We start from the raw sequence: 26,642 nt of genomic DNA, 5'->3' as shown, positions 1-26,642 counted from the left end.
CGGTCAGGTCCCGCCTAATCTAAAAGAGACTCTTGCAATTTTCATATTACTTGTACTGTAATTGGTACTACCATGGGTATCTCCTAAGAAACAAAAACTATACCGTCTGTAGTCGCGCCAGGGAGCTATGTAGCGGAACCAGCCGTCCTTCACCGACATCGATATTAACATGCACTAAGCATTTCCGCGAATGACACTTGTGGAAGTGTTCTGAGTAAAGCTTGTACTGAGAAACTGTCGATGCGTTTACGTATCAGTTTCTCCGATCGCTTCAATCTCCTTCGTAAGAGCACAAATTCGGCAACCATCGCCAATCCGATCCCGGAGAAGCCGAGCAGTGGTGACCTTGGGACCAACCGTCCGGGATGTGGACATCGAGGGCTCGTCCAGCGTTGGGGTACGCGGTTGCCGGAACGACTTTGGAGTTTGAGTAGCCGACCGACTTTCCGGCGTGGTTTCACCGGAGGGTTCAGTTGCATGAATGTGGGAAAGATGGAAGATATGTCCGCAAGCGAACCCAACGAGAATCTCCTTCTCTGCCAGTTGAATAACCGTTAGTTTCAAGATCCAGGAAAGCAAGCGACCGAAGAAAGGAATAAGAACAACGACCACAAGTTAAAAAAAAAACAAAAGATCACACTTACCATTGGCATGGAAAGGAAGTTGACAACCTGCACATCTCCCGACTTGCGTTGGAGTATGTGGTGGTACCGAAGTCTTTTCAGTGCCGGCGTCACTCTTCGCTTCGTCTTTCTCGGTCACCCCAGAAAGGGTAGCTGCTGCTGATGACGTTGGACGCTTTTCTTCTTCAATGACATTGAACTTGATGCCTCGTCGCTGGCCTCGGCGTAATGTGTCCATGCCTACTGCAACCTCGCTTTGGAGCACCTTGGCGGCGCCTTGACTGATACTTGCCTGGAGATCGTGTTCTCGGATCAAGTGCGACAGGCCTTCGCGCAGGCCTTCGATTTCTAGTCCGCTGGGGATACGTCGGACGAGTTTGATCGGGTCGATGGCCGTACCGGCTTCCACCAGGAGACCGTGGATGAAACGCGGTTTGTCCATTGAGTAGTCGAGGAGGTCCTCCCAGAGGTCTGGTTCGCCTTGGGACTTGGCGAATGAGATGGCTTGTGATACATCCTTTAGTTCGGAGAGGATGAGGTTCAGGGCTCGCTTTGTTTGGCCCATCTTTGATAGGAGGTAGATGAGCTCGGGCGTAAAGCGGCGGCCTTCGCATATAGTGACTGCCAAGTCGAAGGTGTATGCGGTGCTAGTTTGCAGGAACTCCATCAGCAATGTACGGTCGTAGTTTGCAAAAAGCTCCACCGCTGTATCAGCGAAAGTGTCAACCAGTGCTTTTCCTTCGTCGGCTGCCAATTTGCTCGCTGCGTCCCGGATGTGGGCGAAATGGCCCCTTCGGGGTTTAGAAGCGCCATGGGGTAGAGACTCTCCTCGCCAAAGAGCCCGCAGATAGAAATAAAGGAATAGGAGCCGGTTTGCTGCTTTCAGCTGGTTGACGACGGTCTCTGGACGGACGATTCCTGTATATGCTTCGCTCACGAGGAGCTTGATGGGCTCTACTGTGAGCTCCTCCAGCTCAGATTTGGGCGCTGACTTGAGCTGCTCCTTGGACACACGGATCATGATGAATGCCGGGATATCGTCGGAGACTGCATCCAGTAAACGATGCTCTCTTGTCAACGCCATCGCCGTGTCCGCATCTTGCAGCCGGACATAGCAACGTAACGCTTCACCATAGTGACCACCGGCTAGATACAGCTTGGCGAGAGAATTCATCAAGATGCGCCACTCATCTGAATCGGGTACTATTGAGCCTGATTCAAGTTGCTCTTTAATAATCGATATAATTCCTGCGACATCGAACAGGTCGAACGGCCAGGAGTCTATGAGCTCACTAAACCGATGTCTGTCCTGCATGACATAATGCCCAAGGATGGTTTCATAGATTGCTGAAGATAGGGGCGGGTGCATATCGGTTGGAATGACAGGTGATATCTCATCCAGCTTCTCGCGCTTTATGAAAGTCCAAGCCCAATGTTCCCAACGTGGCGCGGTATGAAGTGCTTTTATACAAACCTCGGCCGCCTCCTTCCAGTTATCCGCCTCAATTAACTGCTGTATCCATAGCTCACCAATACGGCGCTTTTCTTGCTCAGCAGCGGAGATGACTCCTCGACCGGTGGTTGTCGTAGAAGACCTGTCATCTGCCAAGAATTCGCCCAGGGTAGTTGGAGCTCTTGCCAAAGGAACAAACATGGTATCGCTCTGTTCACTTGCAGATCCTGCTGCCTCGGGATGCTCATCGATGAGCTTCCATGCTTCCTCGTATTTCTCGTGTGCGTCCAGCCATGCCAGGCGATCTGCAAGATCTCTCTTCAATGCAACGACACAATCATACGGACTATGTATGAAGATCTTGGCCCCCACATTCCCTGAGATATCTTGTATCTCTTTCGATAAGGGCTCCTCTACAGATATCCGTCGGGAGGTATAGGTGCTGGGAGCTTTACTAGACCCTTTGTCGCCGCTGCTAGTTGAACTGCGAATACTGGCACCCGAGCTGAACAAGCGTGCAGGGTACATAGTTGCATCCCAAAGGCCACTCCCGAGAGCTTCCAGTGCACCTCTTTGTGAAACGGATACAGTTGTCTTCCAGGGAGGTAGAACACACATATGATAGTCGGAAGACGTGAGATTCTCGTATCGGCTGACTGAAAGTGTATCCGCACTGAGCTCTTCTTTGGTTTCAATATCGATTATCCGAAGCTCAGGCTCCAATCCCCTGGGGCGATGGCGTCCTTTGGGATGAAGGACTCCGTGTTTGGACCGTTCATTCCCTGAAGCATCCCCTGAAGCCTCGATGTAGGCGAGGACCACCAAAAGGCTGGGAGTATACAATGAGATTCCAGATATAATACAGTCGGTCCGCAATCTGAAGATCGGTTAGAGATCGGACAACCTCCAGTACTTTAAAGACTTACATTGTAGAGACCTCTACAGATCCAATTCTTTGGTCTCTGTTGTTCTTGCTTGGTCGATCAGGATAAACTTCAATTACCCATACCGTACCACCCCAACCCACTACCAACTTCTCTATCCTTTCCTTGGCGGGTGTAACGGTTGAGTGGTCGCGGAGTGATGTCTCCTCGCTATCAAGAGCAGTGTCGTCAACCCATTCAGCGCGAGCCTTCCAAACACTAGACATTTCTTCCCATCCAGGACGGTTGGGGCGATCGATGTGGCTGATGCGTTTCCAGGCATATTCTGAGTCAGACGAATCCAAGTGAAGGTTTGATCGCATGATTTTGATTCCTTCTTCATTGACCCAGACAACAAATTTACCAGACAATGACCATTTTATCGTGCTAATGGCTCCTTCACCACTATGTAATATGGTATCCTTGCCTGTGTTGCTCCCGAGGCCAATAGAGCCAAGCCAGCTCGTAGCTGCAGCTGCAGCACCCCCCATCGTTGTCGAATTCGTACTTGCACCCACTCGGCCACCTGTAGTGAGGATCAGGTCACCTGCCCGGCCACCGGATAAGAATGTCCTGTCACTCTTGTATTCTGGTGATAGTGCGACAGCTTGTACAGGCCGACCAAAGTTGCGTAAGAGGACGTCTTTGGGATCCACAAGAGACGCAACGCACACATTACCATCTATCGAAGACGTCGCTATATATATCGAGTTCGAGGGCGTAGAGGAGAGCGCTGGGGGGTTGTTCGGCCTTGGCCTGCCCCTAAGGCTGGAAGCGCCGGAAGATGGTCTGGAGTAGTGCTCCTGCGCTTCATGAAGCCTAATGCTGTCGGGCTTGGTGTTCGGTAACGGTGGAGGGAATGGCGAGACCGATATTGAAGTGACGCTAGCAGAGTGTGCATGGTAAACGCGGAGAGATTGGAACAGAGGTAGTGACAACGCATGCTGTGGAATGTTAGTTGCGGAGCGTACGAGTTGGCAGTCGGGCAACATACGATATTACCATTATGCGTTCCAATTATCTAAACAAATTCTCAGCTTCAGCTAGCATTCTCATATTCACAGATATCATACCATCTTGTCTCCAGCAGCGAGGAAGGAGCTCGTTGCATCCCCGTTGCGGTACACCGCTCCCAAATGCTTCGTCAAGTAGGCATATTTCAGGTGTGGCTCCTCTTCGTCCTCGTCGTCCTCGTCCTCTTCCTCTTCGCTATCGTCCTCAGGCTCATTGTCACTTTGGTCCTCATCCTCGTGGTCCTCGTGCTTGTGCTCGTTTCCTGCCAATTGATCCGGGTGATCGGAGTGGGTACTGGACTCGTGAGTGTTTTGCCCGGCGGATATCTCCAAGTCGGAACCATCCTGGCGGGCACCATCTGTCGCCTCAGTCGCGCCAGGCGCGTCCATGGCGAGAGCCTTTACCGTACTTGATAGAGCTATGCTGAAGTGTCACCGATGCAAGAAAGCATGCCCGGATGTTGGGGTATGTCGGAGGACCGGTTACTAAGCAGGACCTCTAAGTAGCTAACTAATTTCAGGTTAGCTCCAGTTACATCACCAAATTGAACCCGCTCTTTTACTTCCGCAAAACGGCCGCGATCCTTTCCAGATCTTCAACGGCCAAACCGTATTTGCCATGGCACTAGAGCTCAGTTAATTATTGCCTTAATTATTCTAATCTCTTCTTTGTCAACGTTTCCATTTCTTTCAATTGCGTAAATGTTTGCAAAACCTTTCGTTGGCTCCATTTGCAAAAGACCCGCAGTGACCAGGCTTGTGAAACAGCCCCGGAGCCAATATCTTCATGCCACATCACCGTTCAGCCTTCCTCGACGCAAGGACTTCTTCTCGTCCAATGCGTACCTTGCTCAGAAACAATCAAAAACCGGAGATGTGAGCGAGGAGCCGGGGCAAGAATTCCAGAAGCAACGGAGAAGAGGAGGTAGATCGCCGGCAGCGCCAACCTCGTTACGGAGAGTCGCGGTTGAGGCACAAAGATCAAAAGATGGGTTTCTCTCCAAGGCCATGCTCAAAGAGCAAGGGCTCTATCAAACCAAGGTTTTAGCTCTCGCGCCTCGACGGTAATCTCAATTGCTGATTTTTGATTCTTGAGCGACAGGTAGTGACGGCGTATGCGGTGGCCGAACAATTCAACATCCGGAAAGTGCGGGAAATTCTCCAAGAAAAAGGCTATGAGCCAGATCCCTTCGATACTGGCCTATACCCCCAGGTGGTACATGTTCAGGTCCCTCTAGATTCCATTCGCCGCGTGAGCAACCCGGCCACCACAGACTTGGCTCCCAACGAAGTTGGCGATATCTTCGTTTTCCCGTCCGGTACCGTTGTGGCGTGGTCTCTGCCAGAAGGCTTTACATCTTTCCTCGCAACTAGAACGTTACTCCCTGCAGCCGAAAGACCTCATCTTGATAATTTAGAGACGGAAGATCTCGAGTATGTGGAAGATTCGCAACGAGATAGCAGCAGCATAAAGGGCGATACCATCATCCTAGGCACCAAACCAAGCAGCAATGGAGCAAGCCCGCAGCTTGATCGACAACCTGTGGACACGGTCCTAACTAAAGTGGCATTTTCCTCCGGGCTGGCTCGGAGCACAAAATTGGCAGTGTTGGAAACGCTCCTGTCGAATTATTTCGAATCAACTAGATCGATACCTACACTACTGTCACAAGGATCTCGCCTTCCATTTACAAGAGATTTTATCCTTCGAAAGACGGGGCAGTTATTGAGCGTACGCGCCCAGTTGAATCTCTATTCAGAGCTCACGGACTCCTTGCCGGACCTCTTCTGGGATAGCCGGCATGAACTTGGGTTGGAAGGATACTACGAACAGGTGGGAAGAGCGTTGGATGTCGGAATTCGGATCAAGCTCCTGAATGAAAAGATGGATTATGCGCAGGAAATAGCAAGCGTCCTCCGGGAGAGGCTGAGTGAGACACACGGACTTCGGCTTGAATGGATCATCATCCTCCTCATCGCAGTGGAAGTCTGCTTTGAGGTTTTGAGAATGTGGAAAGAGCGAGTCCATGAGCAAGAAGTGCAAAAAGAAAAGGCTATAGATGCGGTGAGGTCTTGATAGCCTGTAAATGTGTGTGTATGTATATATATAAACGACCTAGTCTTACATGATACCCCTCTCATTCTTTCCGATGAACTGCAAACTTGAGTTTATATATATAGAAAATAATCTAGTTATATGGTTAGGATCAGCTTTGGTCCGTACTGGTATATTGAGACAGAAGTCCTTACATATCGATGCCGGCGCCCAAACACGGCAGGATAAAGATGCAAGGGACATTTGCTATGTTTGATGGATGGTACCAAGTATAAGAAAATGGGAAAGAAAAAAGAAACCATTGAAAGAAGCGCCGGGGACCAAAATAGCAGTCAGGTCATGAGAGTTGGTTATCTTCGATAGCTTCTCCGCAGCTTAGCTCAGTTAAGGTTATCTAGCTTCATTAGTCTATCAGCTGACGGGTCACATGTGGCGATCCAACTTAGTCATCGGTCATAGGATCACGGGGTACGACGTCTATCTCGAGCTATCTAATTGATGTCTGGATCATCTATTTCTCCTATAAATCCAATCGAGTAAATTGCGACAGATACTTGGCTTAGTTCTAACCCCCAAGTCCCTTAGAGGAAGGAAGCCGGAGCGCGGAATACACCACCTTCCCTACTAGCCCTAGTATATTGCCAGGATGCTCCAAGGGATCCCAGGACCACAGCAGGTGCTAACCGCCTTGACGGGGTCCTTGGGACTTTCAAGTCTCCTTGGACCCGAGATTGAATCTTCACAGAGCAGCTTTCAACACTGCTCTAAGCCTGAGCTGAGCTGCCAAACTCCGTATCATGGCCAAAACAAATGCTGCTTCAATTATCCCGGGGGGCAGTTCCTTCAATCGCAGTTTTGGGACGCCGACCCTGCCATTGGACCGGAGGATTCCTGGACCATCCACGGCTTATGGTGAGTTTCTTACAAGGAGAACTAATACTTGTAAGTGGGACACTGATTCCCAGCTTTATTTAGGCCTGATTACTGTAATGGAGGTTACCCTCAATTCTGCGATTCAAAAAGGCGGTATAGCAACATCTCCCTGATCTTGACTGACTCAGGTAGAGGGGATCTTCTGGATGAGATGCGTACCCTCTGGAAAGACTGGAAGGGCGATGACCCGACTTTGTGGGAACATGAATGGAACAAGCACGGCACCTGCATCAGTACCCTAGAGCCTCACTGTTACGACATATACTACCCGCAACAGGATGTGGTAGACTACTTTGACAAGACAGTGGAGCTCTTCCACGGATTGCCTACACACGAAGTTCGTGCTCCTGCATTACTTTTTGATTCCGTGTCGCACCAACGCGCCTAGATCACTAATCTTTTACTAGATCCTTGCTGGTGCTGGGATTGTCCCTTCATACACGGAGACCTACTCCCTGAGCGAGATTCATGACGCTCTAGTGAAGGCTCACGGGGCCGAAGTTGTCGTTAGATGTCGCCACCAGAACCTGAACGAGGCTTGGTATTTCTTCAATGTCGCCGGACCATTGCAAACAGGCAAATTTGTCCCAACTAACCCAGGTTTGCTCCCCAGGTTCTGTTTCTTCTAATCAGAAAGGTATACGATGTCTAACTGCCAGTACTAGATGGCCAAACGTCAAATTGCCCTTCCAAGGGCATCCGGTATCAGCCAAAAACACCTCGAAAAGATGAACCAACCAAAACACGAAGACCATCGGAGCCAACAAATACCGGTACACCGAACTCAAAACGAGGGAACCTGGTCGTCTCAACACAAGGCCAACAAAGGGGTTGTATCATCAGCCGCGGAGCCTGGTTCACATCAGGGACTTGCGCAACATTCCGAATTGAAAAGACTTCTGGTTCGTCCTTAGATCTTTGCTGTGCTTGTAATTGCAGTTTTCCCGAAAAGGTGCTAACAATATATACCTCATAGATGAGACATTCACATTGCAGTCCAGTAAGGGCAAGTGTTCTTTTCAAAAAGATACATTCAGCTGTGGTCCTCAGATCAAGAACGCAGTTGAATTCAGTGTAAGTTTTGGATCCGCTATATCCATTCCTCAACCCAATTCTTACATTTCTTCTAGATTCAGGATGGCAAGCTCTCTTACCGGGGAAATACGACCTTCTTTGCAGATAAGGCACCTAAAGGCCCTACAAAGAGCAAAATCTATGCGACGCAAGAGGAACATCCGATTGAGCTGACCATAACGTGGAGAGGAAGTCATTAATTTCTCGTATCTTCGTGTTTGTGGTCTGTATTGCCTGATGTGACTGTGTATTATTTGTGTTGTACTGCTTAGGCATGGTTTATAGAATCCTATAGATTGAATACTGAAACATAGAATGTTTCCAGACTTGCAATAACCGAATTACTTTTTATATGTGGATCTCTTTTTTTTTTTTTTTTTTTTTTTTTTTTTTTTTTTTTTTTTTTTTTTTTTTTTTTTTTTTATTCAGTGGATCTATTGCAGGCCTAAAGTACAGGTGGGCATGGCCACCAAGAACGACGACGTATCCAGCAGCAAACAGTTCATACCCATTTAGTACAGTCTTCGAGTCTTAAAAAGCAAATCACATGAACGTCATATAAACTCGTGAATAAAAAGAACGAAGGAATATAGGGCGTGAAGCATAACAAAGGAAAGGATGACCTGCAGAACTCCGTATAAATTGTCCAAAGTTGTTCCCGCAAGTCCCAGAAGTTGTCGTACATGTGTCGCTGAGCAAGTCACATAAAAAGCAAAATGAAAATGTAACCACATTGAGAGAAAAAGAAAGAAAGATCGAAATGCCCGAAAAGTTCTGTCACAAAGGTCGTTGATAGTGGAAGTTGATCATTGGAAAGTTTTGATGAGTCATAAATTGTACATAGTTTCGTCGTGCCATTTTTGAGAGTTGGTTTGTCATATGCAAGGTTTCCGGTCGTCTATATCTCAGTCATGAAAGTTGCTCACATTCACCATTAGTCAAGTGTCGTTGCGTCGTCAGTCTCCATCCATGTTTTTTCGTGTCTATAAGTTGTCGTCTGCGAGTCCTTCATTCCAAGAAGAATTCCCTTGTCATAACGTCCGATGGTTGCTCGTCCATTTGGAATTGGAAAGAAAAGAAATCGTCACCCATTGAGGGACCGGTAGAGAAACCTTTGCCTTGAAACAAATCCATGCCGTTGTCAAAAGCGGGACCGTTCACATAATCAGGAAATGCCGCCATGTCGGGATCAGTCAAGCCAGGGAACTCGTGCTTGCTGAAGCTTGTAGATGGATCTTGGTTGATGAAGATGTCTAGGTCTGAGCCATTTGAGGAGTCGGTCAGAGTGGGTGCGGTGTGTGGAGAAGACAGGACATGAACCGTCGAGCTTGTAGCATTTGTGTAGGGGCAGGCTTCAGGGTCCGAAATTAGAGGTAGACTGGACTCCTCGATGATTCTTTCTAAGGGTCGTTTGGATGGAGACAAAGGTGGCATTTCGTCCTCCGTGCTGGGTGTGATCGACCGCTGACTGTGGGCAGGTGATGGCCTGTTTCGTATGCTACCTCCAGGGGAGGCAGGAGGGGTGAAAGTCAGGACCTCCGGGGGTAATGAATAATTAACATTGCCAAACATCTGCATCTCTCCCACCGGACTAGAACCCTGAAGGCTCATGTTTTCGAAGACGTCTGAGGGCGGCGAATTGCGCGAGGTGTCTGATCCAGAAGAGTCAAACGAGGACTTTTCGGCGATTCTCTGGCGCGTCCTGGAGGACTTCTCTTGTCTCTCATCCATTTCAGGCCGGTGCTTTCTCGGACGACCGCGTTTGGTGGTCTTGCGCACAATGCCCTTGTAGCCGCCAATACACATGCCCCGTTGCCGATGCCGAGTCAAAGCATCATGTCGGGCGAACACATTACCGCAGAGGCATTCATATGGTTTATCACCGGTGTGTATCTTGGCGTGGCGCTTAAGATCGTGTCCGCGGACGAAGCATTTATCGCAGTGACCACACTTGTATTGACGATCTCCAAGGTGTGTTTGGACATGGGACTTGATGTTCTCTTTCCTTCCAAACCGACGTTCGCAACCGGGGTGTAGGCATACCCATTTTCCATCTTCTGGGTCAGGACCATGGATGTATGACGCTATCTCGTCAATGGTGACACCGGTTTCTTTGATAGAGGCATTGACCCTGGCGTCAAGATTGAGGCTGTCGATAGATGCTACCCTCGGAGAAAGTTTGGGTTTGGCCGAGCTAGGGGGAGCACTTGGTGTCTTCTTTGAAGCCATACGGCTAGGCGTTGCAGGGTAAATAGGCATCTTCTGCGCCTTCCCACTGCCCGCAAGATGCGGCATGGAGGCAAGGTCTGATGAGGAGTTGAAAGGGGATGTAGCTGACGACGACGTTGAAGAGTGGTTAGATGAAAAACTTTCAGACTTTGAAATTTCGAAACTGGAACCCTGCTGGCAGTCAAACATATCGAAACTATCCACTTCAAAGGAGGCTGTATTGGGGGGGGAGGGCATATCAATCTTTTGCTGGGAGAAGGTCGTCCCAGCCACTCCTTGGAGAGACTTAGCACGTTGCATGTACGACGGCTGGGTTGAAACGGGAACAGACAATCTCTGCTCCTTGGTAGGGGTTGGCTGCATGTCGCCACCATACTGCGCAAGATCCACTGTTTTCTTGAATGGTGTTGTCGCAGGGGTAATTGGAAGGTAGTCTTCAAGTTTCATCAGTGGGGTTTACCTCCTGTGAGTAATATCAGGGTACTTACGCGTAGGTTTCGGCGTATGTGGTCTTTGCGCGGGACTGACATCAGACTGCACTGATAATCGTCTCATATCTGCAGGGATTGCATTGGTCTGGTGCGGAAGTCCCGTTGTGAGGTTATCGTGTGGGTAGAAATCCCAAGCGCCATTCTCCATGAGCTGGGCTTGCTGCAACTGCTGTTGCTGGATTAGATTGAGATGGAGGTTCATCGGCCGATTTTCCAGCCCCGGGGCCTCGGCCTTGGCGAAGGCTGGGTTCATGTATCCCATACTTGGTTGGGTTTGCAATTCTTCAGGACTGAAAGTCTGGCACTCAGGCATCATGGTCATGGGTGTCGGTTGCGCCGAACGAGCATAGTGTTGCTGTTGCATTACCAGGGGACCTGCTGCGTTAGTATTTAAAAGGTTACCATCTTGCACGGTCTGCGATCGTTGCATGTGTAGAGATCTCTGGTCTAGACTCTGGCCGCGACGGTGAGCATGGTATCGGTGCATTGCCTGTGCAGGAAGACTGGGGACTTTTGCGGCATCAAGAGCGGAAGGTGTTGAGATCTGCCGCCGATGTTGTCGATGTCGTTCCTGTAGATTGCGATGTGGGTTCGATAACATGGTGGGCAAAGTCTGTGAGCCACTCGTCACAAATCGGTGGCGGGCAATTGACAGATCTAATTCTATATGTAAGTCTTCCGGAAAGCTGTGCGCATATTGCATAAAACGTGGTCTGCATACCTCACGCAGCGCTAGTCGTACGATAGATGGTATCAAAACCGACCTGTCCACTGTGTCAGTCGGTGAACGCTTCAACAAAGAAGACGGATAAGGGAAAAAAGGGTTAGAAGGAGAGGAAGCTCAGAGGAAAGAGAACTATGAGGCTCTTCCGACTAGATCTGAAACTAAAGCGACAGCGAGATTGAAGCTTCACTAAGGCTTCCCTGCGCGATTCATGGACCTCTGGTTCTGAGAGGAAGAGGACCAAGGGCAAGAGGAAGTATTTAGAGGTGGGAACCAGGGAAAAGTGGATGGAGAAGCTGAAGCTATCCCGATCTATCGTCCACGGTTCAGATCAACAATGGCGCAGTTGGCCCAGCAACGCACCCGGGCTGAGGCGTCGGGGAAACCAGCGCCCTTGGCATGGGGCCGTCCATTTGCGCTGCGTAGTGGATCGCCGGCGCTGCGCCTTGGTTCGAGCACGGAGAATATCGAACGAAAAAGTGGCCCAAACGCAATTAAGGCTGCGATCCGGCAGGTTAGTTACTCCTGCAAGGAGCTCGTTTCTGGTTCCCCCTCGCGGTCCAGAGTCCAGACAAACACCCTATATTAATTTTCGACGTCGCCTCCTCTGCTTGAAGAAAATGCACCCTGTCGCCTGTGAGGGTTCAAGACACTATCGCTTCATGATACTCCCTTCCTTTGCAATAGCCTGGATAATAATTGACGCCAATCATGAAACCATTTGATCAATAATTAGCAACTGGCGAAGGGATGGATAATGACGATGACGATTGACTTCGATGGCCTTCCAATCTCGATTGAGCGGGTGGTTCCCAGAACGGGTCGATCATTTTCGTCGCCTGCGCTTCCAGGCATCAAGTGTGACGTAAGCTGGCCTGTCGCCGCGAACCGAACGCAGGCTGAACTTAGTACATCATTTTACAGATACAAATCAATCTTTACTTTTACTACTACTATTACATATGTACAGACCAGTTCTTAACTAGACTACTTTGTAGTTAAGAACTAGTTTAAAGATATATAATTTATCACTCCATATAACGATGAAACGGTTCGGCGGTGGCCGAAAAGGGCTACTTTTGCGACCGTTTTATAAAGGCTAGTTATTATCCAAACCTTTATGTCCATCGTTTCCTGAGCCATATGAGCATAGCTTCTGACTCCTACAACTTCTCGTCTACAACCGCTTCCTCCCTCCCCGAATATTCATGGATAACAGCCTTCCTGGTTCAACCTATATCCGAGAGAGAGAGAGAGAGAGAGAGAGATCGCCTCCATTGGCATTTAAAACAGCCGCCAAGCAACAATGAAATAGCCTGCGTACATATATCCAAATCAACCAGATATGTCTAAACGGGTAGCCTTCAGAGCCTGGGACTATAAGCAATTTATACACGGATAACCAGCTCCTAATAAAGTGATCCCAAAATTAGGTAATTATAACTTTGATTTGCCAGAACTGGGACACTCCACTGTAGATAGAGATCAGACTCCATGCATGCACTCTGCAGACTGCGGGCTCCAGGATAAACAACGTTCTTAGAAGATAGTATAGCGCCTCATTAGCAGAAAAAGACAAGGCTGTGGGGGGAGAGAAACCCATGTTCTTGAATACACACTCCTGACTTGGAGGTCATGACATGTTGAACCATATCTTATGTTCCTTGGGGTTCGTCTACTCTGGAGAATTGTAAAATGATACAATTTTTCGCGCCAATACTTTAAAAAATGACTTATGAATGCACATGTACTGTCCTAGATAAGTTGTAGACAGTGTATATGTTTAATTCTCATTCGTACCTATCCCAGCCGCTACACTGAAAAGAAAACAGGAATCATGTACTCTGCACATACAGTAGCATATATCTTAGACCTTGTCTTATCATCTTTGCCTAGACCCAAGCCTTAGTGGCATCGTGAACCGACTGTTCCAGACTTGTCCAAGCAGGGAGACCCGAAATTCTCTTCAGAAGTTCCTCGGCCCTCTGGTTGGCAACAATGCTCTTATCTTCACCAATGTTAGGGATATCGTCGATGAACTTCTGCTGTGGGTACAGCCGGCGTAGAATAGCGAGAATATCATTCCACGAATAGGGGTGAGCAAATGCAAAGAGTCGCTCACTCTTCACATCTGGGTAAATAAGGGCAGCGACGTGCACACGTGCGTCATCCTGGACATTGATATAGTACTGTGGCGGGTTGTACTTAAGCCCCTGCCCTTCTTCGCCGGGGAATCCATCCCAGACCGCCTTAATCCAACCATCAGTACTGGGGTAACCCTGATTCTTCGGAGAGAGAATAGTGCCCATATTGGCATTCGGGAGTACAGTGTTAAGGACAAAGTTTGGCTTCTTGTCCTCCATGAACTTCCACGCGGCTTGTTCAGCTTGTGTTTTACTGGCGGAGTAGACATCCAGGCGTCGCTGCGATCCTTCGTAAGGCGGTGGTGCCCAAGCATCCTTGACAGCTGTTTCGTTCCAAGTTTTCTCGTCCATGGTGAACACTTTGTTTGGCTGCGGGCTAGCGGCTGCCGTGGAGGATGAAGTGATAACAACCCGTCGTACCGAGGGCTCAGCAGCGGCGGAGGCCAATATGTTGACAGTTCCGTTGACAACCATCGGGACGGCGATATTAGGGTCGTAAAACTGCATCACAGGTGTTGCCACATGGGCGATACCGGCCGCGCCTTTGACAACCTCGTCGAATGCACCATCATGGGACATATCGGGAACCTCGGCGAGGGAGAATCGTCCAGGGCCATACTTTTCACCGAAATAGTCATTCAACCACGAGTTTTTCGCAACATTTCTCACGGTACCCCGCACATTGTACCCGTGTTCAAGTAGCTGATCGACCACATGGCTGGCGATAAAGCCATTCGCTCCCGTCACGACGACAAGGGAGCCCTTTGGAATAGCCAGGGGAGCAGTAGTAGACATGATCGTAAGCGTTGGGAAGCACTGATGTAGTCTGAGGGACAGAGGAAGATTGATGTTCGATTCAACATGCGGCAGGATACATTGATATTTATATATACCTTTCGCTCTATAGCACTCATCCGGCTTTTGTCATCAGGGTCCAGGGAACATCATTGATCATTGAGTACGTAAGAATTAACAATTTTAGTCAGCGAAATGGAAGGTTGGTATACTTTCAGGTTATAACGTTAATCAACCTAGCCGCAAGCAGAAATAGTACAAGAATCGATTTTCGATGGGAAACTCTATCGAGGAAATGCTACCATGAACCCGGGCCCCTGTGGGGCTTGTGGCCGCTTGCCATCCGGGGTGAATCCAACCCGATAAAAGTCTCCGATGAGCTCAAAGGTTTAGTAATTAATTGCTCATCTTCCAAAGACCGTACTAAATACCGATAAATAGAGGTAAATACTAAAGCATTCCATGTCATGGAACCCCTACGATTATTCACTCTCTTGCTTCCAGATCTTGATAATAAAAAAAAAAAAAAAAAGAAAAGAAAAGAAGAAAAAGGTCCATAATACGTAAACTTTGTGCTTATTTCCAATATAATATTCAGTAGGATTTAACATAAAAGTATAGTACAGTCTGTTCACGATCAAGGAACGATCTGGTCCTTGAGCAACTCAAAACCTTGGGCAACACCAACAACCCTATCTTTGACGCCGAGCTCCTCCAAGGTGACGGTCTCCTCGGGGTAGAACTTGTTCCAATCCGGGTACTGCTCGCTAAACCGCAGCTGGCTGGCTATCTCTGGGCCAAATAGGGGGCCATATACCTTGGCCGCCTCTGAATCGGTCAACTCGGCATACACTGCCGTCTTTCCAGTAGCTTTGCTCCATTCCTCTGCGAGCTGGGTCCAGGAGATAAGGTCGGTGATAATGGGTACGTACTTCTCATACGTTTTCTCTGGCTGGGATAGAATTGCCTGAACCACAATGCCAGTGTTCGTCGCCACAATTCCGCCGCAAGGAGCAATCGCGTCAGCCTTTGAAGCTTGGGCCATAATGTAGTTGCCCAAGAATGGTTGGGGTTGCATTGAGGGCTGATTGGCAAAGTTATCCAAATAGAATCCTGCCCATACAAACGTCGTCTTCGCTGCCAGTTGCGGTAGCGATGTCTTGACATAATCGGCACCCCTGGCCTTCGCATCCCAATGTGGGCATGGCAGCTTCCCCCCTGAGAGTTTGTCGCAGGATGGCAGAACGCTGAGGACTAAGTGTTTGAGGGTCGGGATTTGGGCGGCTGAGTCCGCAATGTTGATGAGGTGCTGAAGCTCTACCTTCTGTGCCGTGTCGATGCCACCCTGGAATACGGGAGTCCAGAAATCAGACACTGCGAAGATAGCAGTAGCGCCGTTGAAGGCTGCCTGTAGGGACCCGACATCATTCAGATCGGCAGCAACCACTTCAACCCCTATAGCCTCAAGTGCTTTGGCCTTGGCGCTAGATGCGTCGCGAGTAAGACCTCGTACTTTCCATGAGGGATCTTTGGCCAGGAGACGAGCAACTGAGCCACCTTGGGTGCCAGTAGCGCCAACAATGACAGCCAGAGACATAGTGTACGAAGTGATGATAGCCTGGTGAGAAGTGATGTGACAACTGTGACGAGAGAAACGTTGGTCGTAGCGAATGTGACTATGTCTTGGGACCCTCCTCTTGATATTTATCTTTCCCAGTGGGATCCAGAAGTCAAATAAAGTCACTGGGATAGTATGTACATGCCCGCCCCACAGTCGGCCATACTGTTAGTCAGCGGAACTCCCAAATCATCGGCCATCCGAAGTCCGACTATAGACATCATAAATACGGAGTAAATGTAGCTATGTTCCTCTCATGTGCGAGATTTTGGGTACACGATGCGTCTTTCGAATCATAGTGGGGGTTCTTGTGGGCTTTCCTGAGGCGGTCCAGAATGCTGACTAAAGCTGACTAGTCCCCCAAACAAACCATGAACGCAGGACTTACCCCCACGAACGTACACAACTACGGAGTACCACCTACTGTATTCCATATAAGAAAAGTTGCCTGTTACTCCAGCTTCGAGTCTCCTCACCTTGTTCTTACCTAGAGTAGTCAATTAGGGATAGTGTTTCCTCCCCTCTAATTATAATAGGCTTTTGGAGTATACAACCTACATATTTTTTATACTACACTATCTTTTATAAAAATTAGAGCCCTAGGAAGGACCTGGAAGGTACTTTAGCATCTAGATAGATACTGATAAATAGAATTATATATAAAAAAAAAATATCAACAGACTACAAGATATCTAGCCAGCAAATACACTAGATTTTATTAATAAAGGAAGGTTGATTTGGAGACACAATCCCATACCAGAGACCCTAGATAGTAACCTATACCGGAGTCAGTCCCAAACGGGGAGGGTATTTCACAGATCAGTCGCTGTGGCTGATCAGACCTTCCCTTAGCTTAGAATATTCTTAATAATTCAGAGCCATATTAATAATTGACTCGGCTTCTTGAGAGCGCGAGGACCGACAGCCATCCCCTCCGTGGGTAGCCGATGGCCGGTGACGACTATTGGAAAGCTCGGAAAATCGATGCGTCGTGTATTGGTCTTACCAGGTGGCCTGTCTTTAGAGATTGATTCTTTTGTTATATCCTATAAAGACTGGATCAGGGAGTTCTTGATTGAATAACTACCACGGCGGACCATTTTTTTATCACTATCAGCTTCTACCCGAGCCCTAATTCCTTTGGTTACTGTTACACGTGTCGCAAGGAGACTATGGTATCCGGAGCTTTTGTACTATGAACTATCACCTCCAGATTATGATTCCATTGGCGAGATATGGAGGAATATCATATGCATTGAACTGGAATGCTCTTCCTCGGGCCAAAACAGGCAGAAGACGCATGGAAATAAAGCGAGTACTTGATTTCAGCATTTGTAGACCAAATGTAGCGTCAAAGTATACCCACAATTGAATCCCCCACAAGTCAAAGGCATTTTGAGAAACGGCATAGTATCTCACCAAGGGCGAAGGACAGGAATCCCGCCCAACAAAAAGGAAGAAAAAGGGTAAAAAGAAAAACTCCAGAGAATTAACCAACGCAAGGTGGTTACATCATTATTTCCCATCCTCCTGAGGGTTCAAAACCAGCTTCTTCGGGCTCCGTCCGTTGATTATATCTTCACAGGCATTCTGGATGCCAGACAACCCACCAACCCGCTTTTCCAGAGGAGTCGGAGTCACTCCCCCGGCGAGGGCGACGGGAAGATATTCCTCATACCACCATTTGGAGAAAGCCGCATTTTCGGGTTTCTGAGTGGCCATGCTGTAGTAATCATAAAGAAGTTCGACGTTCTCCGCCAGCTGCATCTCCTCGCTCCGCGGGCGCGTCGACACAAACACCCCACCCCCTGGTTGAAGGATCTCACTGATTGCATGTGCACCAGCCACGTCGCCAGATGCCGTCATGACAAACTTGTAAGGTCCAAGGGCTTTTAATTTCGAGACAGCCTGTTCATCTCTATAATCGACCACTTCGGTTGCGCCAAGGCTACGTACGTAGTCGAACTTTCCCGGTGAGGCCGTTGCTACAACATCATACCCAACCTGGGGAAGATTGTTATTTCTTATCAAAGAAAAAAAAGTCCATCCATCGGATTCTACTCACGCTAGAGGCATATTGAACGGCGTATCCCCCAACGGAGCCGCTCGCGCTCCAGATCAGAACCCTCCCCTCTTGATGGCTGCCAGGCCTTTCCATGCCAAGTCTCAGGTTCAGAGCTGCCACGGCCGTCAGGAGAGCAAAAGGAATCGCGGCAGCATCCTCAAATGTCGTTGCAGCTGGGATCTTGGATGTTGTTGCTTCCGTACTCACAACATACTTCTGCCAGCCGCCATATTTGGCTATCTTCTGGTGATATGCGGGAGTGTCGGAGACGACACGGTCGCCCTTTTTAAATTTAGTAACGGAGGACCCAACCTCCTCAACCACACCTGCTACGCCATTGCCCAAGATGAAAGGGTAAGGGAGGTCGAGATAGGCACGGCCACGGATATTGGCGTCCAAGGGTTGTATCGCGACAGCATAGTTCTATCACAAGTTCAACAATCGTTAGACCAGTGCACCCAAAATGAACTCCACACAGTATAGCACCACCCGCGTCGCCCGCGTAAGACGTATATCGGACAGACCTTGATCACAAGTTCATTCCCCGAGGGGGGTGAATAAGGTGCGGCGGAAGGTTTCAAGTCTCCCTTTGGCTCCAAGCTCCAAGCGGCTCTATTGACAGACTCCATGATACTCCTATATGGAACGGATACAGCGATGTATCTGAAATTTGAGGTCAAAACTTACTGGGCATAAAGGAGTTATGGCAGGATGGTGACAAAGCTGGTACTATTTGATACAAACGCCATTTATAGAACCAGCCATGAATGACATCAAGAACTTGTCAACAACGTCATGAGAGAAGAGATGAAAAAAGTCACCAATCAATATAATTCAAGTGGGGAGGTAAGCAATCCGTCATGCTTTACCAAGCATTAGTAAGTTGGGTTCATCCAGTGAATCAAAGTACATGATATAGCACTGCTGAAATCACCAAACTCATAGTGGGCCCAGCAACCTTCCTTGGTTACAACACCTGTCTAGGCCATAGTAAGCTTTCTTTGCCTTCCAATAAGAGGATGATTCCACCCCCACCTCCATATGTATCAACTCCACAATTAATAGAGTGAGTATCAATCTGCCTTCTAGAACTAAATAGGCAAAAGATATCATTTCTAAGAAAAGAGGGGTAGATTCAAGCTTAGAGAGAAATCCATATCGTAGACTTGCCCCAGATACCAAAAGAGGGGCAAAAAGAAAAGAGTTTGTAAGACCAATGCTAAGGACTTGTAATGCACAGTGGACTATTGCGGCCACTGGGTAGTCCATTTACCGCTTCCACAACCGCTTCCCTTAGTAGATCACTACCGAGTATACTAGGTAGAATCGCTTATTACTTCTGTTGATTCTCGTATATAACTTTTCAGAGTATCTAGAATCTGTTTTATTTAACCGGTGCGATGAGCTGTTTAAAAACAGTCCGTACATGCTTCGGAAAATCGGCGCCGGTGATCCGAGATCCCGGGGGATAGTGGGCTGACATGTAGTCCCCCCACGGCGAATCCCGTGACTTGATCCCATCACATGACCCCTCGAAAGACGAGGACCCGGAGAGCCTGATTATCCGAGATTTCCCACGCTAGGGCCGATACGGCAAAAGTGCGCCGCACGTGATCACACAACCGATTTTAACGCACTAAGACGCTGCCGTCTACATAATTTCGACACGATCGCAAGGTTGAGGAAGACAAGTCTTGTCGAGGTGAGTGAAGACCCTGTACCCTGCGAGGATGGATATGGGATGGCAGTCGCTTGAGTCGCTTTGGTCTCTCTTTCTTTTCCCGCGGCACTTCTTCTGGCTCAGCTGCGCAAAGGAAGAGAAATGAGGCAAAAATGACACTTGCGCCGATGCATCCCAGCGTTCATCCAGCGCAACGTTTATCTATCTCAAAGATGCAGGGTTAGACTAACATTCGCATGATACCAGGCCTTCATCAAGATGCAGATCTTCGTCAAGACCCTTACGGGTAAGACTATCACCCTTGAGGTGGAGTCCTCGGACACCATTGACAATGTCAAGTCCAAGATCCAGGGTAAGGATTTTTCTTCTCTTTCTCTCTCGCTACTGAAATACCAAGTGGCCGACACTAACTGTTCAACGTACAGACAAGGAGGGAATCCCCCCTGACCAGCAGCGTCTGATCTTCGCTGGCAAGCAGCTCGAGGACGGCCGTACTCTTTCTGACTACAACATCCAGAAGGAGTCCACCCTTCACCTCGTGCTCCGCCTGCGTGGTGGTGGTAAGAAGCGTAAGAAGAAGGTCTACACCACCCCCAAGAAGATCAAGCACAAGCGCAAGAAGACCAAGCTTGCCGTCCTCAAGTACTACAAGGTCGACGGTGATGGCAAGATCGAGCGTCTCCGCCGCGAGTGCCCCGCCCCCGAGGTACGTTTTTCTTTTTGGATACCCATCTGTTGGCTTCTGTGTGGCAAAGTGACTAATAACTCTATAGTGTGGTGCCGGTGTCTTCATGGCTGCTATGCACAACCGCCAGTACTGTGGCAAGTGCCACCTCACCTACGTCTTCGACGAGTCCAAGTAAGCGATCCAATCGTGGATTGCTCCGCCTCTCTTGTTACCGGGGATGCAATAGGGTTTTGATCTAGGGCAATTTCGGTGGATTTAGATTGGTGGATCTTAGGTTGAGGAGCCTTGAAAATGAAATAAAAATTCGAAACACTCTCGTGCCTTGGCTTGGATCTAAATCCAATGACTCGTAAAGTATATACATGCGCATTCAAAACCACGGCAAGAACATGCAAACTCGACAAGAAACAACACAAGGTTGAATGTGGGGGTATCTCAAACGTAGGCTCTTAAGCAAAACCGGCTCGCAGGTTGTCGTACTTGCTTTCTGGGTATTCAAGTGCGTTCGGAGTCTGATCCAAGGCGGCCGGTCCTCCAACACCCTCGACGAAGGTTCCAATCAGGCTACCATCGGCTTTGTTGGCAGTCTTGCCTCCTTTGTCAGCGCTAGTCTCCCACCACATACCACCCGCTAGTCCATGATGCCGGATGAAAGCCGCTTTGGTCTCACTCATGCGCACGTTGTCGTACGAGATCATCGTGCGGGTTGCCGGGTCATAGCTCCACGATGCACCGATGCTGGGATCAACATATTCCGTTGCACCTGGCCTAGGAAGTGCCTTGTAGTCCCAAACCCCGTTCTCCCAGCTTCCTTCACCTACGCCGGAGAAACTCGTACCAGGACCGTCGGTATTGGTGAACGCACGTCCATATATGGGCATACCAACAACTATCTTCGAGCGCGGCACAAGACCCGCCGTCTCATAATATGTAAGTGCGTCGACCGTTGAGAACGGGGTCGAGCCTGGCCTGTCAGGAGAAGGGTAGATATTGGCTTGATGGCCCGCAAGACTGTCCCAGCTGCCAGCATAGTCATAAGCCATTAAGTTGTAGAAATCCAGATAGGGTGTCATTTCACGAAGCCTGAGCTTTGAGTAATGTTCCTTGCCTGCTGGACAAGCAATGGTCAAATAGAACTTCCGATATGGGCCCGCTGCCCTGTCCAGGGTCTACACCGTGTCAGCACCGAGAAAGGGCAAAGATAAAGACATCAACTCACTTCACGACACTTCTGCAAAAGTAGCACAAAGTTATATGCCTCGTTATCATCTACGTGGCCGGTTAGCAAGTGTCTGCGACCGTCTTCCTGCATTTACTTACCCTTCGGATATTCCCAATCGATATCAAACCCTTTCGATTGTCCGTTAATAAATGACGACGAACTCTTAGATAAATCTATCGATGCAACTTACCATCAAGACCAAGGTCCAACACCAGCCTTGTGGCCGTTTCAGCGAACATCGTGCGTCCGGCCTCCGTGCTTGCCGGCTGGGCAAAATTGGCAGAGTAGGTCCACCCTCCGATAGACAGCAGAACCTTCAATTGCCTATTCTGCTTCTTGAGCAAGAATAGCTGCTTAATGCATCCATAGACATTAGTACCGACGTCGTTCCATGAGTCCGTTGGATAGTGCTTCTCGATGTCGGACCAGGTGTCTGTCAGGTACACTTCTCCAGACTCGGGGCGGACGTTGGCGAATGCATAGAGGACATGGGTCAATTTATCTGCGGGGAGATCCTGGGGGTTGTGATTGCGCCCGTAGATCGCCTGGATCAATTAATACCTCTTGAAGGAAGCTCATTCTAGACGCCAACGTACCCAATTGACGAAATATGCCACAGATTTTAGACCGGAAGACATGGCTGGAGGGGTAGATGAGATCAGAACTGGAGTATCACCAAGGTATCGAGAAAGAAAAAGAGCGAGAAGAATGCCAAGAAATGCAAGACAGTGGATAAGTTGAGAAGATGTCATACTCACCGAGATATAGTTGGTATTTAAATTGAGAGCTCCTCCTGAAAATACACTGCAGCCTGATGGGGGTTGTACCTGCCTTAGGATCGACTTATGACGCGGGCCGGACACCCAAAATAACAACAGGGCTGAGAATTTATTGGCTCACAGACCCAGGGTTTACTTGCGGCGGTGCAGGGGTGTGGGGTGTGGCGAGTGAGATGGTTGTGGCTGACGAGCTGTCACTGACTGTGGCTAATGTAACTAACTGAAGGATGACACGAGATGAGTAAGACAGTTTGAAAGAAATCTAACGACATTATATAGATTCGAATCCAGTCTATTACACTTACTCAGGGCACCAGTTTGTACAACCGTTTGAAACCAACACAAAACCTTTGGTGGCGTAGTCATTCTCTGCCTGACCTGTTACCTTCTCTACTGAAACTTCCCTGTTCCTGGTTCTTTATGTCCAGGTGACTGCGGCATTCCCTTGTCACTCCGCACGCGGCTCCCTTGCCATATAGCAGAGTTGTATGGGGATGGTTCATCCCAAGTACTGACACGATCTCATATGATGAGGATCTGAGTCGTGTAAGCTGTCAGAAGGACAGATCGATATCACGGAAAGGTTTCCGTTTTTTCGACGACTAGGATATTTCCTTGTGGCTCTTGAATCCCTGGTTAGTGAAGAGTGAACTACTTGGACAACCGAAAGTCCGGTGATAGTCAAGGAATGTGGTCGAATGTCATCTCGCCTATCTTGGTTGGCCGTAGGGGATATCATGGGAATTCAGGTTACAATCTCTTCAGGCTACGATGACCATAGGTGGTATTAGAGCCACGACGGTGGTCTGTAACGTAGCGCGGCTTAATAGATAGTTCATCGCATGCGACGAAGAACTAACCGATTTCCGAGGGTGAGAACATGTCACATCTCAAACTATATCTACCAAAGAGGGTCAGTGCACATGATCTATCCACTTTGGGTTGGACTATGATGCTAATATGCTTTGAACTGTCGGTTCGAATTGTGTACATATCCTACATTCATCCAGACCAATCAATTTGAACAGCAGTACTGTCATAAATCCAGTCAAAGATACTTCGCAGTCCGTCTTGTTCTCAGTGTCCACCAACTACATAAGCCTGAACGTAGCAAGGTGGAAGGAAGATACAGATTCAACAGCATTCGTGACTTGGAGTCACGAACCTTGGGTTTCTAGAAAAGGTAAAAAGATGTTGAGATGTTGAGTAAAAATTCCTTGCGTAGGAGAACTCCGACTCAGGTCGAGTTCACAGTAAACGAAGCAAATCCCGAGACATCGGCAACCCAAAGGAGTTAGTTTTTTTTTTTTAAAAAAAAAAAAAAAAAGACAGTCGTGTAAATCGCCTTGCATCAGACAGACGACAACATCACACGCGCTTCATAGCCAAGGACGATCTCTAATGTCAAACCGGCTGTTTGGAGCAAGCGTACATGGTACAGACAGTTGAACCTTAGTACGAAGGAACAAAGACCTACCTTATCTGGGTTTCACTGTGGATCCCTTTTGTTACCTCCTCAGCTGAACTGTGACGCAGGTCGCCAATCTGGGAATTTGATTGGCACCCGCGGGATTAAACTACTGCAGGGCTTCTCTGCACGGCCACATTCCGATTCCACCGACCACCTAAGGATTGGGAGGGGGAAAAAAAAGAAATTTTCTTGAATGAAAAGTCTGTCTCAACTCTCAACTGCCGTGCATTTTGTGCTAAACTTAGTCTTGCTTTGGGCCCTTCCTTGACTCCACGCAGCTTTCAGCTGGGATGTCCTCGACTAATCGACGCTAGAAGGGATTGTGCATAAACCGTCCATGTGGTTCGGTATCTCCGATGCACTGATCGGTGTTAAGACTTTACCCAGGGAGGAAGGAGAGTACCTTAAGACAGGATTATCAGAGCATTCTACTGGTATATCCATGTTGGACCAGGAATACTCCTGGACATCCTACTACCTACTAGTAGTAGTACCTACTAGTATAGCATCCAAAAAAAAAAAAAAAAATTATAATATCGAAAATAAATGAATGGCCAGATTGGATGAAGTTTTCGTCCAATGGCATTGTGTATCGATTGAATGTTTTTCACAATCCATTTCATTTCATTTTCATTTTGTTTTTATTTTATTTTTCCCGCGTCCTTACGAGCCGGGTTAAAATCCAAGTTGGAATTTCCCCCCACTCGTACCCGTGGGCTCCACAGTGCCAATCGGGTCAAAACGCTTGACAGAAAACGACGAGACATTGGACAAGACCAAAGCAAGATACGACTATGTACTAACTACAAGCCGAAGTAGCCTGCTTACTTAACAAAATGACCATAATGGAATAGTGTCAAACAGGTAAACCTTCCGTTATTCATATCTCATTCATCTTTTTATCTGTTCAAACAACCAAAGCCCACTTGATCTATCGGCCGAAATTAATCAATCTAATGGGGAATCGCATTCCCGTCTCTGACTGGTACAGATGTGGTTGCACTTATATAGCCCGAAAGTCGAGATCCATGGAACCCGTAAAAAGACCCAACAACAAGAGAGAGGGGTAAGAAACGAAAAGAAAAAAAAAACAAAAGAAAAGTAAAGGTATTAAAGGTAGAAAAGAACAAAAGACAGTCGACAATGTCCAACGTCTAACATAGGCAATCACTCGTGGGGATATCATAACCATCAACAGCATCATAGTAAAAACAGGTCCCACTAAAAAGAGTGTGTGGGAGGGTACTTTTTTTTCAGTTTGGTGGAAGAGGGGCAGCTTCTTCCCTAGGCGCAATTAAGCGACCTGCGCTTAATTACCTGTCATGCCACCACATGAATCGTGATTTGCTCTCGGCAAACATGCTGGCGTGCTTCATGGATGGGATTGAATCCAATTGCGCATTACCGATAGAGATGGATCGTCATTAAGCCAATGGCCTGCGCGCATATCGGCTGCCCGAAGATCAGCCACAACGTATTCATCTGTCACCTGAGCGAGCTCCTGTTCAATGCCACAACGTCAGTCTAAAGAGCTCTGTGGTGGTTTGCGTAGAAAAGAACTGACCTGTCGAAATGTATCGTCGACGAGCTCCAAACGACGAGCATGTGTCGGGTCGGGTCTCTGTCCTCGTAGCACATTTTCCCGATTGATAGACCATCTTCTCCCTGCTGCCGCGCGGAGGTAAATCTTATGGGCTCGGAAGCGACGGGCGCCTGCATCGAGTATGACCCTATTATGGTGTTAGATCGGTGAAAACATACTGTATAGACCGGAGTAAATCGATCGATACATACCGTTGAAGTTCTGCCTTTTCTGTTTCCGCGTCATTCCCCCCGGCTGGAACGACAGGGGTATAGTTAGATGACATTAGGGCTTGCGCGGCAGCCAAACTCTCGCGGATCACCACATAGCCTGGCAGGCCGCAATCCTCTGCGCGCACGGGGATATCTTGTTGGGAGATGTGCACCAGGAGGGTTCGGTAGTCGTTGATGATCTCAGCCACTCTGAGGGCACGTGCCTGGTTAACTTCATGCATCTTCATTAGTATCGCATCACTTTGCAAACTAATGGAAATCCCGGGTCAGGATTGAAGATGAATTGCTTACGTCCGTCTGCCATGGCTACTTTCTCTTAGAAGCGATTCTAGGGAATGGACGACTAGGGACCGAAGAGTAACAGCCCAAGTAGGTCAAAGGAAAGATAAAGTGGATAGTAGCGCAGTTGATATACTAATACGGCGAAGCCAAGCTAAGTCTCTGGGAAAGAGTGGCTGTTCTATAATCGTGTTCCATCATTGAGGGTGAGATATGCCTTTTAAATTCGATCTTCATGGCCACCGATGACAGCTTTCTGGTCCATCCCCGCCCAGCCAAGGAGGAAGAGCTTTACTCGGAGAGATCATCATGAACAGTGGCTGGCTGCAAAAATGACTGTTGCTGCTGAGGAGAGGATACGGATATCACAGCTCGGGACCACAGCTGGGCAATGACAAGTTGAGGTGGAGCCCATAGTAGGTAGAAGCCCCATCCGAGGCCATGTGCCTAAGGGACTTTAGTCCTCTGATTTCAAGGAGCGCGAACGCTAAGCAGCTGGTACGTCAAAGAGGATCCAAGACTGGGTCTGCATGAGCATAGTAAGGGAGAAAAAAAAAAAAAAAAAA

The 26,642-nt window shown here is 48.3% G+C and overlaps 11 protein-coding genes across 11 annotated transcripts; 3 read left to right on the top strand and 8 right to left on the bottom strand.

Moving 5' to 3' along the window:
- Window position 1: 1 nt before the first annotated feature.
- Window positions 2-4,609, bottom strand: BDV37DRAFT_27224 (CLH domain-containing protein). The gene is made up of 5 exons (XM_032084841.1): window positions 4,073-4,609; window positions 3,994-4,020; window positions 3,003-3,943; window positions 645-2,953; window positions 2-536 (listed from the first exon to the last, which is right to left on the bottom strand). The coding sequence occupies exons 1-5, from the start codon at window positions 4,400-4,402 to the stop codon at window positions 247-249; spliced, it is 3,897 nt and encodes a 1,298-aa protein (XP_031935839.1). The 5' UTR covers window positions 4,403-4,609; the 3' UTR covers window positions 2-246.
- Window positions 4,172-6,386, top strand: BDV37DRAFT_263207 (RMD1 family protein). The gene is made up of 2 exons (XM_032083514.1): window positions 4,172-5,053; window positions 5,115-6,386. The coding sequence occupies exons 1-2, from the start codon at window positions 4,715-4,717 to the stop codon at window positions 6,087-6,089; spliced, it is 1,314 nt and encodes a 437-aa protein (XP_031935838.1). The 5' UTR covers window positions 4,172-4,714; the 3' UTR covers window positions 6,090-6,386.
- Window positions 6,387-6,604: 218 nt separating this feature from the next.
- On the top strand, window positions 6,605-8,408 carry BDV37DRAFT_263201 (T2 family ribonuclease). Its single transcript, XM_032083513.1, has 6 exons — window positions 6,605-6,980; window positions 7,044-7,338; window positions 7,409-7,601; window positions 7,667-7,903; window positions 7,978-8,075; window positions 8,132-8,408. Exons 1-6 carry the CDS (start codon window positions 6,715-6,717, stop codon window positions 8,273-8,275), a joined length of 1,233 nt encoding a protein of 410 aa, XP_031935837.1. The 5' UTR covers window positions 6,605-6,714; the 3' UTR covers window positions 8,276-8,408.
- An 85-nt stretch (window positions 8,409-8,493) lies between these two features.
- Window positions 8,494-10,815, bottom strand: ace2 (putative C2H2 transcription factor (Swi5)). The gene has a single exon (XM_032083512.1). The coding sequence runs from the start codon at window positions 10,749-10,751 to the stop codon at window positions 9,084-9,086; it is 1,668 nt and encodes a 555-aa protein (XP_031935836.1). The 5' UTR covers window positions 10,752-10,815; the 3' UTR covers window positions 8,494-9,083.
- A 2,315-nt stretch (window positions 10,816-13,130) lies between these two features.
- Window positions 13,131-14,536, bottom strand: BDV37DRAFT_27148 (uncharacterized protein). The gene has a single exon (XM_032084726.1). It carries the CDS (start codon window positions 14,456-14,458, stop codon window positions 13,412-13,414), a length of 1,047 nt encoding a protein of 348 aa, XP_031935835.1. The 5' UTR covers window positions 14,459-14,536; the 3' UTR covers window positions 13,131-13,411.
- Window positions 14,537-15,095: 559 nt separating this feature from the next.
- On the bottom strand, window positions 15,096-16,346 carry BDV37DRAFT_290946 (NmrA/HSCARG family protein; the record flags this gene model as incomplete). The annotated part of the gene is made up of 1 exon (XM_032088829.1): window positions 15,096-16,346. The coding sequence occupies exon 1, from the start codon at window positions 16,053-16,055 to the stop codon at window positions 15,096-15,098; it is 960 nt and encodes a 319-aa protein (XP_031935834.1). The 5' UTR covers window positions 16,056-16,346.
- Window positions 16,347-16,977: 631 nt separating this feature from the next.
- Window positions 16,978-19,494, bottom strand: BDV37DRAFT_263193 (zinc-binding alcohol dehydrogenase family protein). The gene is made up of 3 exons (XM_032083511.1): window positions 18,666-19,494; window positions 18,142-18,564; window positions 16,978-18,080 (listed from the first exon to the last, which is right to left on the bottom strand). The coding sequence occupies exons 1-3, from the start codon at window positions 18,768-18,770 to the stop codon at window positions 17,592-17,594; spliced, it is 1,017 nt and encodes a 338-aa protein (XP_031935833.1). The 5' UTR covers window positions 18,771-19,494; the 3' UTR covers window positions 16,978-17,591.
- BDV37DRAFT_27044 (uncharacterized protein) lies at window positions 18,853-19,505 on the bottom strand. The gene has a single exon (XM_032084560.1). The coding sequence runs from the start codon at window positions 19,408-19,410 to the stop codon at window positions 19,081-19,083; it is 330 nt and encodes a 109-aa protein (XP_031935832.1). The 5' UTR covers window positions 19,411-19,505; the 3' UTR covers window positions 18,853-19,080.
- A 1-nt stretch (window position 19,506) lies between these two features.
- Window positions 19,507-20,822, top strand: BDV37DRAFT_27095 (ubiquitin-ribosomal 40S subunit protein eS31 fusion protein). Its single transcript, XM_032084642.1, has 3 exons — window positions 19,507-20,174; window positions 20,248-20,528; window positions 20,596-20,822. Exons 1-3 carry the CDS (start codon window positions 20,081-20,083, stop codon window positions 20,683-20,685), a joined length of 465 nt encoding a protein of 154 aa, XP_031935831.1. The 5' UTR covers window positions 19,507-20,080; the 3' UTR covers window positions 20,686-20,822.
- Window positions 20,788-22,484, bottom strand: BDV37DRAFT_290944 (glycoside hydrolase family 18 protein; the record flags this gene model as incomplete). Its single annotated transcript, XM_032088828.1, has 5 exons — window positions 20,788-21,679; window positions 21,730-21,779; window positions 21,831-21,860; window positions 21,923-22,277; window positions 22,329-22,484. 5 exons carry the CDS (start codon window positions 22,482-22,484, stop codon window positions 20,960-20,962), a joined length of 1,311 nt encoding a protein of 436 aa, XP_031935830.1. The 3' UTR covers window positions 20,788-20,959.
- A 2,589-nt stretch (window positions 22,485-25,073) lies between these two features.
- On the bottom strand, window positions 25,074-26,631 carry BDV37DRAFT_263181 (uncharacterized protein). Its single transcript, XM_032083510.1, has 4 exons — window positions 26,089-26,631; window positions 25,777-26,008; window positions 25,547-25,712; window positions 25,074-25,483 (listed from the first exon to the last, which is right to left on the bottom strand). The coding sequence occupies exons 1-4, from the start codon at window positions 26,099-26,101 to the stop codon at window positions 25,355-25,357; spliced, it is 540 nt and encodes a 179-aa protein (XP_031935829.1). The 5' UTR covers window positions 26,102-26,631; the 3' UTR covers window positions 25,074-25,354.
- Window positions 26,632-26,642: the final 11 nt, after the last annotated feature.

This window comes from Aspergillus pseudonomiae (genome assembly GCF_009193645.1).
Source record: "Aspergillus pseudonomiae strain CBS 119388 unplaced genomic scaffold BDV37scaffold_118, whole genome shotgun sequence".
In the NCBI taxonomy this organism is placed as follows: domain Eukaryota; kingdom Fungi; phylum Ascomycota; class Eurotiomycetes; order Eurotiales; family Aspergillaceae; genus Aspergillus; species Aspergillus pseudonomiae.
Note: the sequence above shows the minus strand (reverse complement) of the source record. Positions and strands in the feature narration are given on the sequence as shown.

Bases quoted from the DNA above. Each gene is read 5' to 3' on its own strand.
- BDV37DRAFT_27224 (XM_032084841.1), bottom strand. From the start codon at position 4,402: ATGGACGCGCCTGGCGCGACTGAGGCGACAGATGGTGCCCGCCAGGAT. The intron at 3,944-3,993 runs GTATGTTGCCCG...AACATTCCACAG, and splicing joins GAACGCATAATGGTAATATC to CATGCGTTGTCACTACCTCT. The intron at 2,954-3,002 runs GTAAGTCTTTAA...ACCGATCTTCAG, and splicing joins TCTGTAGAGGTCTCTACAAT to ATTGCGGACCGACTGTATTA.
- BDV37DRAFT_263207 (XM_032083514.1), top strand. From the start codon at position 4,715: ATGTTTGCAAAACCTTTCGTTGGCTCCATTTGCAAAAGACCCGCAGTG. The intron at 5,054-5,114 runs GTTTTAGCTCTC...CTTGAGCGACAG, and splicing joins AAGGGCTCTATCAAACCAAG to GTAGTGACGGCGTATGCGGT.
- BDV37DRAFT_263201 (XM_032083513.1), top strand. From the start codon at position 6,715: ATGCTCCAAGGGATCCCAGGACCACAGCAGGTGCTAACCGCCTTGACG. The intron at 6,981-7,043 runs GTGAGTTTCTTA...AGCTTTATTTAG, and splicing joins TGGACCATCCACGGCTTATG to GCCTGATTACTGTAATGGAG. The intron at 8,076-8,131 runs GTAAGTTTTGGA...CATTTCTTCTAG, and splicing joins AGAACGCAGTTGAATTCAGT to ATTCAGGATGGCAAGCTCTC.
- ace2 (XM_032083512.1), bottom strand. From the start codon at position 10,751: ATGAAACTTGAAGACTACCTTCCAATTACCCCTGCGACAACACCATTC.
- BDV37DRAFT_27148 (XM_032084726.1), bottom strand. From the start codon at position 14,458: ATGTCTACTACTGCTCCCCTGGCTATTCCAAAGGGCTCCCTTGTCGTC.
- BDV37DRAFT_263193 (XM_032083511.1), bottom strand. From the start codon at position 18,770: ATGGAGTCTGTCAATAGAGCCGCTTGGAGCTTGGAGCCAAAGGGAGAC. The intron at 18,565-18,665 runs GTCTGTCCGATA...AACTTGTGATAG, and splicing joins GGAATGAACTTGTGATCAAG to AACTATGCTGTCGCGATACA. The intron at 18,081-18,141 runs GTGAGTAGAATC...AATCTTCCCCAG, and splicing joins CCGTTCAATATGCCTCTAGC to GTTGGGTATGATGTTGTAGC.
- BDV37DRAFT_27044 (XM_032084560.1), bottom strand. From the start codon at position 19,410: ATGGACTACCCAGTGGCCGCAATAGTCCACTGTGCATTACAAGTCCTT.
- BDV37DRAFT_27095 (XM_032084642.1), top strand. From the start codon at position 20,081: ATGCAGATCTTCGTCAAGACCCTTACGGGTAAGACTATCACCCTTGAG. The intron at 20,175-20,247 runs GTAAGGATTTTT...TTCAACGTACAG, and splicing joins TGTCAAGTCCAAGATCCAGG to ACAAGGAGGGAATCCCCCCT. The intron at 20,529-20,595 runs GTACGTTTTTCT...ATAACTCTATAG, and splicing joins GCGAGTGCCCCGCCCCCGAG to TGTGGTGCCGGTGTCTTCAT.
- BDV37DRAFT_263181 (XM_032083510.1), bottom strand. The intron at 25,713-25,776 runs GTATGTATCGAT...ACACCATAATAG, and splicing joins GAAAAGGCAGAACTTCAACG to GGTCATACTCGATGCAGGCG. The intron at 25,484-25,546 runs GTCAGTTCTTTT...GGCATTGAACAG, and splicing joins TCGACGATACATTTCGACAG to GAGCTCGCTCAGGTGACAGA.